At 48.5% G+C, this 13,030-nt stretch overlaps 1 protein-coding gene across 4 annotated transcripts in view; it reads right to left on the reverse strand.

Annotated features, from left to right (window-relative positions):
* Positions 1 to 2,845: 2,845 nt before the first annotated feature.
* sh3pxd2b (SH3 and PX domains 2B) overlaps positions 2,846 to 13,030 on the reverse strand; it is a 45,884-nt gene continuing 35,699 nt past the window's right edge. Inside the window, exons 6-14 of one of the 4 annotated variants that reach the window (XM_035431832.1) lie at positions 12,155 to 12,180; positions 11,428 to 11,463; positions 9,675 to 9,806; positions 9,181 to 9,282; positions 7,030 to 7,147; positions 6,409 to 6,593; positions 5,847 to 5,893; positions 5,251 to 5,376; positions 2,846 to 4,786 (exon numbers count right to left, since the gene is read on the reverse strand). In XM_035431832.1, coding sequence (XP_035287723.1) covers positions 3,281 to 4,786; positions 5,251 to 5,376; positions 5,847 to 5,893; positions 6,409 to 6,593; positions 7,030 to 7,147; positions 9,181 to 9,282; positions 9,675 to 9,806; positions 11,428 to 11,463; positions 12,155 to 12,180 — 2,278 coding nt within the window. In that variant the 3' untranslated portion in view covers positions 2,846 to 3,280. Of the gene's footprint in view, positions 4,787 to 5,250; positions 5,377 to 5,846; positions 5,894 to 6,408; positions 6,594 to 7,029; positions 7,148 to 9,180; positions 9,283 to 9,674; positions 9,810 to 11,427; positions 11,464 to 12,154; positions 12,181 to 13,030 lie in introns of all 4 variants that reach the window. The other 3 variants (XM_035431831.1, XM_035431834.1, XM_035431833.1) reach the window with 3 other exon arrangements.

Genomic DNA, 13,030 nt, shown 5'->3' on the forward strand with positions numbered 1-13,030 from the left:
CAGTTCCTGTAAACCTTTTGACTGCAAATATTATCGTTCTCTCCCTTTGCCTTCAATAAGTGGAATTTGAAGTGTTTTCAGTGAGGAGCTGAACCCTGAAGAAGAACAGCTTCCAAAAGCCGAAGGAACCACTATTGTACATAAGAGTCTAATAAACACATTTTCTTATGCAGTCTTCCTTGTTCTTCCCCTCCCCAGAGAGTTATGTCTTATTCACGAGGATAGAACATTCTACAGTAGTGTTTGTGCTGAGTGATGTTTGTCTGAATCCAGACTCGAAACAGCAGGGTCTGCTCCGTTCATGCTGATCATCTTGGCTTTCTCGCCACAATCTCTTAATTTTCATAGGCAAAGATTAACACACAGAACCGAGCTATTTGAAATGTTTATTAACTTCATATAAAAAAAAAAAAACGATGATACAGGAAGGAAGGAATCTGAAGTGTGAAATGTTCTGAGCGTCTTCGAAATAAGTGGGAACAAACGGCGATTACAGTACTGTGATGGTTTATCTGACAAAGAAGGTTGAATGACCAGCACATCATCTTACAGAGCTCGCCATCCAATGGCATTCTGCTCGTGTTCAATAAACCAAGAGAAACTGCTTTTCAGAGAGAGCAAAAGAACTTTGAAAGTTAGTAGGAGGGATCATATTACCTTTCCTTGTCGTGGACATTCCCTCATTCCTACCTGCCCAACTGGAGTGTCTTAGAACTTCAAAACGCTGCATCTTCTTCAATAACCTTCAAACCTTTCATATCCCAGACGTGGTGTTCAATCTAACCGCAAAACTGCATCCAGGACGACCGTGTGCGAAAGGGACGAGACTACAAATTCAGGAGATGGAATGTAAATGGAATGCACATCCCACCATCCCTACATTTTCCTCTCTTCAGTGCCTCAAATTCCCCAAATTATGGAAGTCGTGAAAAAAAAAAATGAAACAAGATTTCTGCTGCGTCAGAACTGTCTACTGATTTCTTTGGTCATATATATGTCAAGGAAAGACGGAAAAAAAAAATTAGGTCTTCAATAACAAGTTAGCAGCGGTTACACTGAACAAATCCCTTCAGATTGTCTCATGTACACCGGGTTCATGACTTCTATGACTTAGCATTTCTTTTGTAATAAAAGGTTTCTCTTTTATGTGTTTTATCACATAAACATACTGTGTTTCTTACTATTACCCTCCCCCGCTCCCTCCCATTGCATTTCTGTTTCACAATCTGCACATTAAATTTATAATTCTAATGTAAAATATGATGTAGTATAGGTTTAAATTAGATCATTTTCAGCTTTAAATCAGTGATCCATCATTATAGTGAATGTTAGTAGTGCAGAAGCACTGGAAATGCGTAGTTTGGTTTCCATACTCTTAAAAGCCCCAACCAACCCACCCAAGGAGGGAAGTGTTTTTTTTTTTGTTTTTTTTCCCCCCAACACTGGTCCTTAACCGTTTGAAGAGTAGGTTTTTTGGAATGCTATTTTCAAGATTCTAAGCCGGTGTTCTGGAACTCCAATGCTTGCGGTTGCCAGTAGTGATTGTGACATCAGCATTAGAATGTTCAGCCAAGAACACTGGGCAGAATATCCTCTTTTTCAAAAAAAGGTGTGGTTTTGGAAAGGCTAGAAAATTGGTTGTCAGCAAACTAGAAAACCAGGAGCAAGTGGGGAAAATTCCAGCATACACGAGTGAGCGAGCGAACAGGAAGTGACTGGCGCCTTTTTTCTGAATCTGCGGGGGTGCGTTCCACACCCCTCCGACCCCCGTTTCCACAGATCAGGCTTTCCATAAACACCGCTTTCTCTAACTCGAGGACCCACGTCCCAGAAGCCCCGGCAGGAAGCTCAAACGAGCGACGAAAAAAGGAGCGACAGAAGAACAAACAACAAAAATTCCACGTCGCTACACCAAGCTTGAAACCAGTCAAGCGAACATTTAAACATAATTCTCAGAACGTTGTATAGTTGAGAGACCTTTTTGAGATTCGGTGTATGCAACGATTCTGACTTTTTGCATCAGAATGCGCACACGCGCGCACGCGCACGCACAAATGCGCATACACACACATCTCGAGAGCACAGTTTCACTGCTTCACACATTATTTTTGTGGATGAAATTAAATTTATATTTAAGATATGATGGTTCTGAAGGACTGAGGTAACCATAAACCCCTCCCACAATGCTATCATAGTAGAATGCCTTGGGAGAAAGTTAAAAAGACTGGGGGTGGGGGCGGGTGGGGGCTGGGGGAGGACACCTAAATCTTAAAATGAAGTTGACTCGACTATCAAACAATGTACGTAAATGTACGTTAGTCATCCTCATAACACGGAGGCTTTCTGCTGAGTTGATGTGAATACTGAGATGTGTAAACTTCGGATGGTGTGTGTTCGTTGTATGCGTTTTGACAGCATACTTCACATAAAAAAATTATAATAAAAAATAAAATAAAATAAAAAAGCCAGAGGGCATAAGCCTGAACTACTGGCCACGTTGAAAAGTGCACATCTGTCATTCTCCAAAATCACTTTCTAACAATAATATGCAGCTTTAAAAAAATATTTTGGACAAATTAAAAAAAAAAAAAATTATTCACAAACACAATGATTGAAGTAAAAAATAATGGCAATATTAGCACTTAACAGTACTAGGCCAAAGTTAGTTCTGTGGTTACTTTCTACCCAAACCATTTTCACTGATTTATCCAAGCATTCGGCTGGATTTAGGCCCGTTTTGCCAGTCCAGTTCAAAATACTCTCATTCCTTTGTTCCACTGCATTGTCAGTTACAACCATCCTCGTTACGTTTCAGCTATAGTGAAATATATATACTGACGAAGACAACCTTGCTTGCATATATTTAAGCTTGGAACACCATTGTGATATACTGAGGCACAATATTATGAAGGCATAATACATATTGCTTGTCTACTGCAGCTTCTGTAATACAGTTATAAAATTACATTTATAAACCTGTGTAATATATGGCACACAAGGTGTACATGATATGAATCTAAAAATGGTCTTGTTCCAATGATGCTGCCTATCATCATTCCGACAATCTTTCTTCAGTCCTAATTAACACTGTTTAATAAAAAAAACAGGATCCACTAATAATACCTGCTTGAAGGGCTGTCCCCCTTCGCAACTCAAGCTTGAAATGAATGGAATGTATTAAAAAGGCTACTATCGATGTACCACCTATAAATAAAAAAAAAGCTAATTAAATACATAGTGAAAATAAAAAAATGTAAGGTCAGAGGTCGGAGGTCGGTAACTAGGGTTTCTTGGCTAGATAATTGGAAGGGATCCAGCCCTCCCTCATTGGTCCCCCGCTCACGTTCTTGCAGAACCACCAGCCGCTGGTGTTCTTCTCCAGGACCTCGAACACGGTCCCCTCCTTGAACCCGGCGGTCTGCTCGTCGCCGTCGAAGTCGGCCAGCGCCAGGTACAGGTCCTCCCTGCCCGAATCCTTCACCAGGGGCGGGAGCTTCTCCCGGGGGGGCTCCGGCTTGCTGAAGGGTTTCGGCGGCAGGGGCTGTCGCGGTTTGGGGTCCTCCTTGTCCTTGTCCTTGTCCTTGTCCTTGTCCTTGTCCTTGTCCTTGTCCTTGTCTTTGGGAGGGGGCAACACGAAGGCCTTGGGTTTGGGGGGAGGGGGTCTGCCCTGCGGGACCCCCGGTCTGGGCTCCGGCGGAAGGTCCCTCGGGGGGGGTTTGGTTTCCGTGGGGCTGGCGGGTTCCGAGGTCTTTTTGGGAGGGGGGGGCCTCCTGGGGGCGAGGGCGGGCCTCCCCGGCGGCTCTTTGTGGGCGGGGACGGGGGGTTTGGGCAGGTCCGGCCCGTCGTGCCCGTTCTGCTGTTTCGGGGGGCGGGCGGGCTCCTCGGCCCCTTTCCCGTTGTCGAGGGCGTTGTCGGCGGCGTCGGGTTGGCCGGCCTCGCCCCCAGAGCCGATCTCGGCGGGCCGGGGGGGCCGCAGCTTGCTCCTCAGGTGGGTAATGTCCAGCGGCTTGCTTCCGGGCGGGGACTCCGGGCGGGCCGCCGCGGGGGGAGGCGGTTTGGGCCGGAGCACGGGCTTGGGCTTGGCGAACGGCGACGGCACCTCGGGCCGCTCCTCCGGGGGCTCGGGCCGGGCCTTGGCCGGCTTGGCCACGGGCTTCAGGTTGAACTTCTTCACCTCCTTGGCGGAGATCTTGTGGCCGCACTCCAGGCCCATCTCGTTCTTCAGGAGCAGCGGCTTGCCCTTGTCCTCCCGCCGGGGCTCCGGGGGCTTCTCGGGCTTGAGGGGGGCCGCTTTCGGGGGCACCAGGGGCACGATGACCCCGGCGGGGGCCGGGGGTTTCGGGGGCAGGGCCTTGGACAGGTCCATCCTGGGCTTCTCCACCGCCTCGGCCTCCAGGCTCTTGTTGATGGACTCTCGGCGCGGGGGGAGGGCGGGCTTCTCCTCCGCCGGGGGCAGGGCGGGGGCCGGAGGGAGGGGCCCCGGGCCCCCCGGGCCGCTCTTGGGGCCGCCGGACTTCCAGTCCCTCAGTTTGGGCCGGGCCGCCGAGTCGGAGCTGGCCGCCGGCTCGTCCGGCAGCGGCTTGGACCAGCTGTCCTCCGGGACCGAGCCGTTGGAGGCCCCGTCCTCCAGCTTCAGCTGGGCCATTTCGTTGGGCAGGGGGGCCAGGAAGTTGGGGCGCGACGCGTTGCTGGTTTTCTTGTATTTGTCGATGAAGGTGACGGGAGCCCAGCCTTCCTGCTCCTCGATCTGGATGTACCACCACCCACTGGAGTTCTTCTCTATCACCTGAGGAGCGAAGCACGAGGCATCGGAATCAGAAACACCCAATCAGAACTCCCGATTATGAACTGGAAGAAAGCGGATCATGAACCTTGGGGAATAAATATACAACTGCTGAACATAATAATTTTGGGACCTTAAGATCTTATCATACTCATATACTATACTTAATGTGGTGGCAGTGTAGTATAATGGGTAAGGAGCTGGTCTTGTAACCTAGGTTTGATTCCTAGGGCACTGCCGATGTACCCTTGAGTAAGGTAACCCGCTTAACCTGCACTGCTTCAGTATATATCCAGCTGTGCAAATGGATGCAGTGTAAATGCTGCGTAAAAAAGTTGCGTAAGTCACTCTGGATAAGAGTGTCTGCTAAATGCCTGTAACGTAATGTAATGTAATGTTATCATTACAGTCCCCATTTGCGCTTCTTTCCTCCTGAACGTTAGTGCCGGGCTGGCAGCAGGCCTCACCTCCACCTTCACCCCCGCCTGGAAGCTGATGCCGTCGGGGATGGTGGTCTGGAAGTCGGCGATGGTGTAGTACTCCTCCTCCACCTGGGGCGGGACGGGCGGTCTGGGCAGGTTCGCGCCGCGCGGCTGAACGCGAGGGGCAAAATGTTCAGTACAGCATAGAGTTTAAACATGGAGGGGGCATTTAGGGGGCATTTAGGGGGCGACATAGCGCAGGAGGTAAGAGTGGTTGTCTGGCAGTCGGAGGGTTGCCGGTTCGATCCCCCGTCCTGGGCGTGTCGAAGTGTCCCTGAGCAAGACACCTAACCCCTAATCGCTCCCAACAAGCTGATTGGTACCTTGCATGGCAGCCATTGGCAGTGTGTGTGAATGGGTGAATGAGAGGCATCAATTGTAAAGCGCTTTGGATAAAAGTGCCATATAAATGCAGTCCATTTACCATCCATGTGAGACCCATGTTCAGTATAACAGAGAGTTTAAGGGTTATACATGTGGGAAAAAAGTTCAGTAAAGGTTTAAACAGTGTATTACATGGTCTTTTTAATGGTTTGGTGTTGGTTTGAAAGGAGTTTGAACGTTACGCTGTATTTACTTACAATGGTGAGATCACGGCGTGGTGGGGGTTTTTGTCTCAGAGCAGCTTCTGGAAAAAAAAGAGAAAATTTGTGACACTCCTGCTCGCAGATATGATGCTCCAGGTTATAATACAACAGATCAAATGCATGATAAAATGTTCAGCTCCGAGTGATAGCTGCAAGAACAAGAAACTGAGCCTGTTTAGTCAACTTTAGTCAAACAAATTTCAAATTAAACTGCATTTAATTTGAAACAATTTCAATTGCTGTTTTTTTTGTACTAAGTACAGTACAGAGTTGAATAAAACGTATAGAGCTAGTTGGAGACAGTACTAAGTTGAATAGAACGTATGGAGCTAGTTGGAGACAGTACTGAATTGAATACAATGTATGGAGCTAGTTGGAGACAGTACTGAATTGAATACAATGTATGGAGCTAGTTGGAGACAGTACTGAGTTGAATACAATGTATGGAGCTAGTTGGAGACAGTACTGAGTCGAATACAATGTATGGCGCTATTTTGGGCTCCACCGCGCCCGGTGTAATCTGCTCGGCGCGCGTTTTCTCGCAGACGGGACTCACTGCGCTTGCTGTCGGTGATGGGCGTGAAGCGCAGGTCCCTCGGGCCGTCCCGCGCGCCCTGCTTGGAGACGCCGTCCAGGTCGTTGGTGCTGGAGTGCGCGGCAGCGCCGGCGGCCAGCTTCTGGGTTAGGATGTCGGTCTTCTTCAGGTAGGACGCCGGGGCCCAGCCCTCCAGCCCCTGGTGCCTGCGGGGAAACGGAGCTCGGCTGTGACACGTCGCCCCCTGCTGGATGGCGGTGGGAAACGCGTCTCTGACGGGTCTTAACCGAGCGGCCAAAACCGGGCTGCGTTTTTTTCCCCACAACAAAATGTAGTCGCAATAGGTGTTTTTATTCGTCTAATGTCTCCCCATGCACACACTGAAGTTTGTGTCATTTGGACAATATTTGAATATTTTGTGGATGAATCAGGGACAGTTTCTGCTGAGTCACCATCTCACGCACTTAGTGGATGACCTGGACTCGGCCGGACTCCATTTTCCCTACTGCGCAGTTTCTGGCTCCCATTTGTACAACATGGCAGCGCCCAAAAGCTGCACGTTCAACATGCTTTTGGCCAAGCCCATGGAGAGTCAATGGGTGACGTCACAGTCCATTTTTTTCTATAGTCTATGGTCTTTACCTGATCTTCCACCAGCCCTCCAGGTTCTTCTGGATCACCTCCACGGTCACGCCCTTCACCAGATTAATCTCGTCTTTATCTCGAGCCGTGTAAGGGTAGATCACTGTGTACTTCTCCTCTGGACACATCACAGGAAAAAAACAACACACATTAATACTGTTTGAAAATGATTATGCTGTACTGTAAATACATTAGCATACACAGGAGCAAAGGTGCAGGTATGCAATTAATCATATAAATCATAATGCAAAATACTACAACAAAAAATAAAAATAAAATGATATTTTCACAACAGAATGTGGAGTCACACTAATATGACATGCTAAACCACCACATCTTCATTCCAGGTCCTGGCAGTCTGCTGGTCTTTGTTGTTACTCAGTACTTCATTGATCAGTTAAAGCAGTCGATTACACCGTTACCTCACCTGGTTTCTTGGGTCTGAATTGATTGCTGACATTAAGATGAAAGCAAAAACCGGCAGACACTACGGCCCACCAATATCAGGAATGAAGATGACACTGCTAAACATAGCCAAACGCTTAATTCTGATTGGCTAAGATTACACCCAATGACCCTCCTTCTCGTGAGGACGACCGAGACATGACAAGCAGGTGTAAAAAGACCATGTCTGTAGTATTAACATCCTCTATGACAGCCCAGGACAACTTCACAGCGGCCTCTAAAAATCACACACAGCCGACCAAGGCAGTTTACACCTGCACTCAAACTGCCCTGTCAGTCACGATTGGGGGGCGTGGCCTCTCCATGGCTACAAGATGGGGGCGGAGTCAGAAAATAGTGACAAACAGACTGCAGTGCACAGTGACCTACTTTTAAATTATTCAGCTACATATCCCCAAAGTGCATTAATGTGGTCAGGTAGTCACCCAGTGCTGCAGGGGTGGTGTGGATTTGGCAGTTGTGACTGTAATTCTCCACTAAGAGACCGTGGCCTCACAATTCTGGGAGTGGGCAGAACTGTGTGTGGAGTGAGAAAATCCGGAACGCTCATGCAACCAATCAGCACGCAAACGAACACCTTCAGCAGCACAGACAACGTTTGTTATTAGAGCCTTTCACATAACAAATGCACGTCTTTGAAACTACAAGAGCTTAAAACTACACCAAGCCTAATGGATTATAGACACCCCATAGGACTCCGTACCTGTTTGTGGTCAGTGTCATACACAATTCAGCCACTCATTCACGCACACTTTGAGTAAGCAGTCAAGGCATGACAGTTCCAAAGGAAATGGGAACACAAATCAAACGCACATCCATGAGGGATTAGTGGGAGGAGCTCAACGTCATGCCTGCGAGCAAGCGTTAGTTTGGGGAAATTAAGTCATAAAAAAATCCAAAAAACTAAAAAAAAAACAAAAAACAGGGGGATGTGTTTGGTCCGTGCCGCACGCATGCCCGTCATGCTCCACACGCCATGCCTCGGTCCCGCATGCCACACGTGACAGGCCACACGCCACGCGCGAAGACGAGGAAAAGGGGCGTGTCCTCCACCTTGCCCAAAGCCTGGGCCGAGCAGGTCCCCTAACGTTCGCCGTCGGCCCACGTGCCTCGGCAGCGACCGGTACCTCCGCGACGCTGAGGGCGCGCAGCGGGCGGCAGGAAGTGAGCAAACAGGAAGTCAGAGCGGTGAACTTTATAATTCCCCTTTTCTTTACACCACTGACAGGAAACAGTGATTAAGAACAGCGTGAAGAAATGGAAAACGAATTAGTCATTTCCACATAAACCATCTGCATGCTTTCCCCAAATGTGTAAGTCTGTCCTCTGCGAAGAATGCTTATGGCGTCTTCTGCTGTCTACAGATCCCTTTACTTATCTTTCTGATTAAATGAGAGCACACACATTCAGCTCATTTCAGTTAAAAAAAAAAAACAGCAGAGAGCCAGACGTCTACTCGGTTCATCCCGAGCGAATTTCCAGCTCACACAAAACGTTCTCACAACCTTATCTGAATGTTTTTTTGCCAATGGATTAACATCGTCGCTACACTGCGTGGTGAGAATGTTTTCTGTCAGCTGGAAGTTCGCTCGGGGTGAACAGCGTCCGACTCCCTGTTGTTCTGTGCTAGCGGGGCTAACGTGACGGGGGGGGAGGGGGCGAGGCATACGGCGGAGGCGGGGCTACCTTCCTCGGCCGGCAGGGAGAAGTCGTCTGGGTCGTCCTGGGCCTCCAGGCAGGTGGCGGGGACCCATCCCTGGGCGTCGTCCGAGCTGACGAACCACCAGCCTGCGGAGCGAACGCAACGCTGCTCTTACAACCAGGTCATAAGTTCAAAGGTCATACGAAAGCCAGGTCACAATAGAGCCCTGCACCAGCCTGCGGAGCGAACGCAACGCTGCTCTTACGACCAGGTCATGAGTTCAAAGGTCATATAAAAGCCAGGTCACAGTAGAGGCCTGCACTAGCCTGTGGAGCAGACCGGACGCAAGGCTGCTCTTACGACCAGGTCATAAGTTCAGAGGTCATACAAAAGCCAGGTCACAGTAGAGGCCTGCACTAGCCTGTGGAGCAGACCGGACGCAAGGCTGCTCTTACGACCAGGTCATGAGTTCAAAGGTCATTAAAAATCCAGGTCACAACAGAGGCCCACAGCAAGCTGGCCAAGCCCACGTCCGTACCTGACTCGTTCTTCTCGATGACCTCCACCACCTGGCCCACGTGCAGGCTGACCTCGGAGCTCTCCTGCTTCTCGTAGCTGGTGACGGCCACGTACTGGTCCAGCAGCAACGGGTCGGACGAGCTGGACTCTCCTACTGGGGGAGGGACAGAGCGGAGGGCATCAAGCCAGCCCTGCTGTCACTGGGGGGGGATGGGGGCATTGGTGGGGGTCGGGGGTCAGGGTGAAGGGGGAGGGAGTGGTAGATTTGTGGGGTAGGGGAGTGTAGTGGGGGAAGGTTGGGAAGTGGGCGATAGTGGGGGGGGGGGGGGGAAGGGAGCAATGGTGGTGGGGGGGGAGTGGTGATGGTGGATGGTGGTGGGGGATGTGGTTAAAGCAGATGTGATTGGAGAGATTTAAGGAGGAAATTGCATTGAGAGAGAGAGGGAGAGAGAGAGACTGTTCTCTCATACGATTATTAAAGGGTAGGGTAGGAGAGGGAGAGAGAGGGTTATTGTCGATCACTGACATGGCCACACGAGACACGATAAAACAAAAACAAAAAGGCGATTAAGAGCTGAGGCCAGGAGCGAAGCCGTGTTAGGAGCTGAACCTCACCCACCGGCGACCGACGCTAGCCGCCCAGCCTCACACTGGCCATCACAGCCATCCGCAGCACTCTTCTGACCCGGAGACATGTGACCAAAAAGCCACTTCCCCTAGCTGAGCTCATTAACATAATTACACACCGAGTTCATTAAGTTAATTACATACCATATGGTCATCACTCAGCATGTACCTTACCTTAATCAAGTAGTCACTCTCTCTCTCTCTCTCTCTCTCACTCCCTCTCTCTCTCTCTTTCTCTCTCTCTGTCACTCTCTCCCTCTCCCTCACTCCCTCCCTCTCTCTCATTCCCTCTCTCTCCCTCTCCCCGCCTCTCTCTCTTACTTCCTGTCTCTTTCTCACTCAATCCCTCCCTCCCTCTCTCTCTCGCTCACTCACTCCCTCCCTCCCTCCCTCTCTCTCTATCTCTCTCTCTCTCTCTCTCGTGAAGTGCACATCTACAGTCATCTGTCTTCGATACAGTAAGAACACTGCCTTTCCCAAAAGCATAAAAGGACAAGAGTGCAGTGCATCACGTCATGTGCTCATAGCAGTACTTTCAACGTTCAGCAAGGGCAAATCTCACACAAGTGCACTGCACATTAGCCTTAAGTCCTGTCTAATTATTACTACTACTCATTATTTATAACAAGGCCCATCAAAATTTTTTTGTTTCTGGTACAGCACCACCTGAGAGAAACGTTGATCTGTTGAAGCAGCTGCATACGTCATGTTGAAAGAGAATTTATTTGAAGCTGAAACCTGGGATGTCATTGAAACCTCACATTCTTGATTTTTGGGAAGCATCAGCAAACTAGGAAAAAAGGGGGGACAGGGAGGAGTGTTGCATGCAAAAAATCTGAGGGTGGGGATAAATCCCAGCCCCAAACGGGTTCAGAGAGGTAAAGGTATCCTTTATGAACTCTTACTGGAAGCCACCAATCAAAAAGGGCCATGCAAATGAGGTCACACCACACTTATAGAGAGAGCACCAAGCTTGCCCCCCTGGCCCCACCCCCCCTACCTCATACTCCCAGTTCCCGTACACATAGCAACCACCCGCCTATACCCAAGGCCGGACTGTACCATTAGCAACCCGCCCAGGAAGGGGGGGCGGGGGCGGGGCGGCGAGGGGGGGGGGGTGTGGCCAAGCGAGTGTGTGCCGCTACCTCTCTTTAGGAAAGAAGACGCTCTCTCCACAAACCCTGATGAAGAAAACGAATGAAAGCAAATGTAAGGGAGACGTGAAGGACACTGACGGGGGAGAAGAGGAACGGGTTCGGGTTACACGGACATTCCAGAACATTCTCTGAGGCGTTTTTCCAATTCCACAAAAAAAATGTACGGGCCCTGGAATGGGTGGGGTGGGCTGGGGAGGTTTTATGTGGGAATTTAATCTAACTGTCCTGCAGATCTGTTCTTTGAAAAAGTTTTTCTTTTTACATGTCTACTCAATGTTTCCAGAATATCTGGGTCATTGGATTTGTCGTCACAATAAGAATCTATAAAATATAAAACCTGCTTAAAGTGAAAAAAGGGGAATATTCTGCGTAAAAAAGCTTTATCATACTTTTAATGTTTTTCTCCATACACTCCATAATGTATTTACTAGCATGTATTTGCGTGTGTGTACAACATCACCACTAGAGGGTGCTCTAGCCTTCAATTTCATATGAAAGTTCAACATCAATGGAAAGAATAACTATGATCTTTACCCGTTGCTTTGTGAACAGTGGGGAAAGTGGCTTTGTCGAGGTATAAACTGCCTCTGTTTGTAGGTGCAGTATTTTTCCCAGAAAAAGACTACATGCAATGAGGGAAGAAACACAAACTGCAAGCGAAAATGTCAAACTCACCCCTCGAGAATTTAAATTCAAGGGGAGAAAGTTGCCTTACCTGACTTCTTCTTTCCAATAGGCTCACTGTAAGACAAGCAGAAGCCAAAGAACGTCGTCAGTTCGCTTATCACAATGACAAGACTGTCATCAGTCAAACAACAGAGAAGACAACCACACTAATTCTCAAGATGTACTACACATACAATCTGTCATAGAACAGAGAGGAGGCAAAGAGAACCCCACTTACTCTCAAGATGTACTACACATACGATCTGTCATAGAACAGAGAGGATGTGAAGAGAACCCGACTTACTCACAAGATGTACTACACATATGACCAGTCTCAAACTGATGCAAGAAACACTGATGTGTGGAAATAGTGAGTGCAAAATTTGACAAAAAAAAAAAAAAAACACCTCGTGAAGGGCCTTGTGAAATGTCTATCAGGGTATTTCCCAAAAATAATCATGCAGAGACAACAAAAGAAGTGCAATCATAAACCAACTGAAAATAGCTGTACAAAGGCCTAACCGAACTGCAGATTACTATAAATGAATATTATAAAATACTAGCCTGCATTAACAATACTTTCACTCAGCACTAATGATCTGAGAACTGAAATAGGTTAATCTCTGTGCTGTGTGTTAGCGTTTGTACAAATGTTTGCGCCGAACGAGGTATGAAATGGTTAAAGTGAAGTGGCTCGTAAAAACTAGGTCGTATATAAACACAAAGCAGCATCTGTTCCGTTTACAAAACAGTAGTCCATCAGTTCCTGCAGTCTGTGCCAATCCAAGGCCTGCATGCCAGCAGGGCTGCTCCCAACTAATGGAGCTCTCCCCTGAAACCTCCGCTGTCTAACTCTCTCTCTCTCTCTTTCATGTACACTCTCACTCTATCTATCTCTCACTCTCTCTCACTCCCTCTGTATCTC

Source organism: Anguilla anguilla, chromosome 9 (assembly GCF_013347855.1).
Source record: "Anguilla anguilla isolate fAngAng1 chromosome 9, fAngAng1.pri, whole genome shotgun sequence".
NCBI classification, from domain to species: domain Eukaryota; kingdom Metazoa; phylum Chordata; class Actinopteri; order Anguilliformes; family Anguillidae; genus Anguilla; species Anguilla anguilla.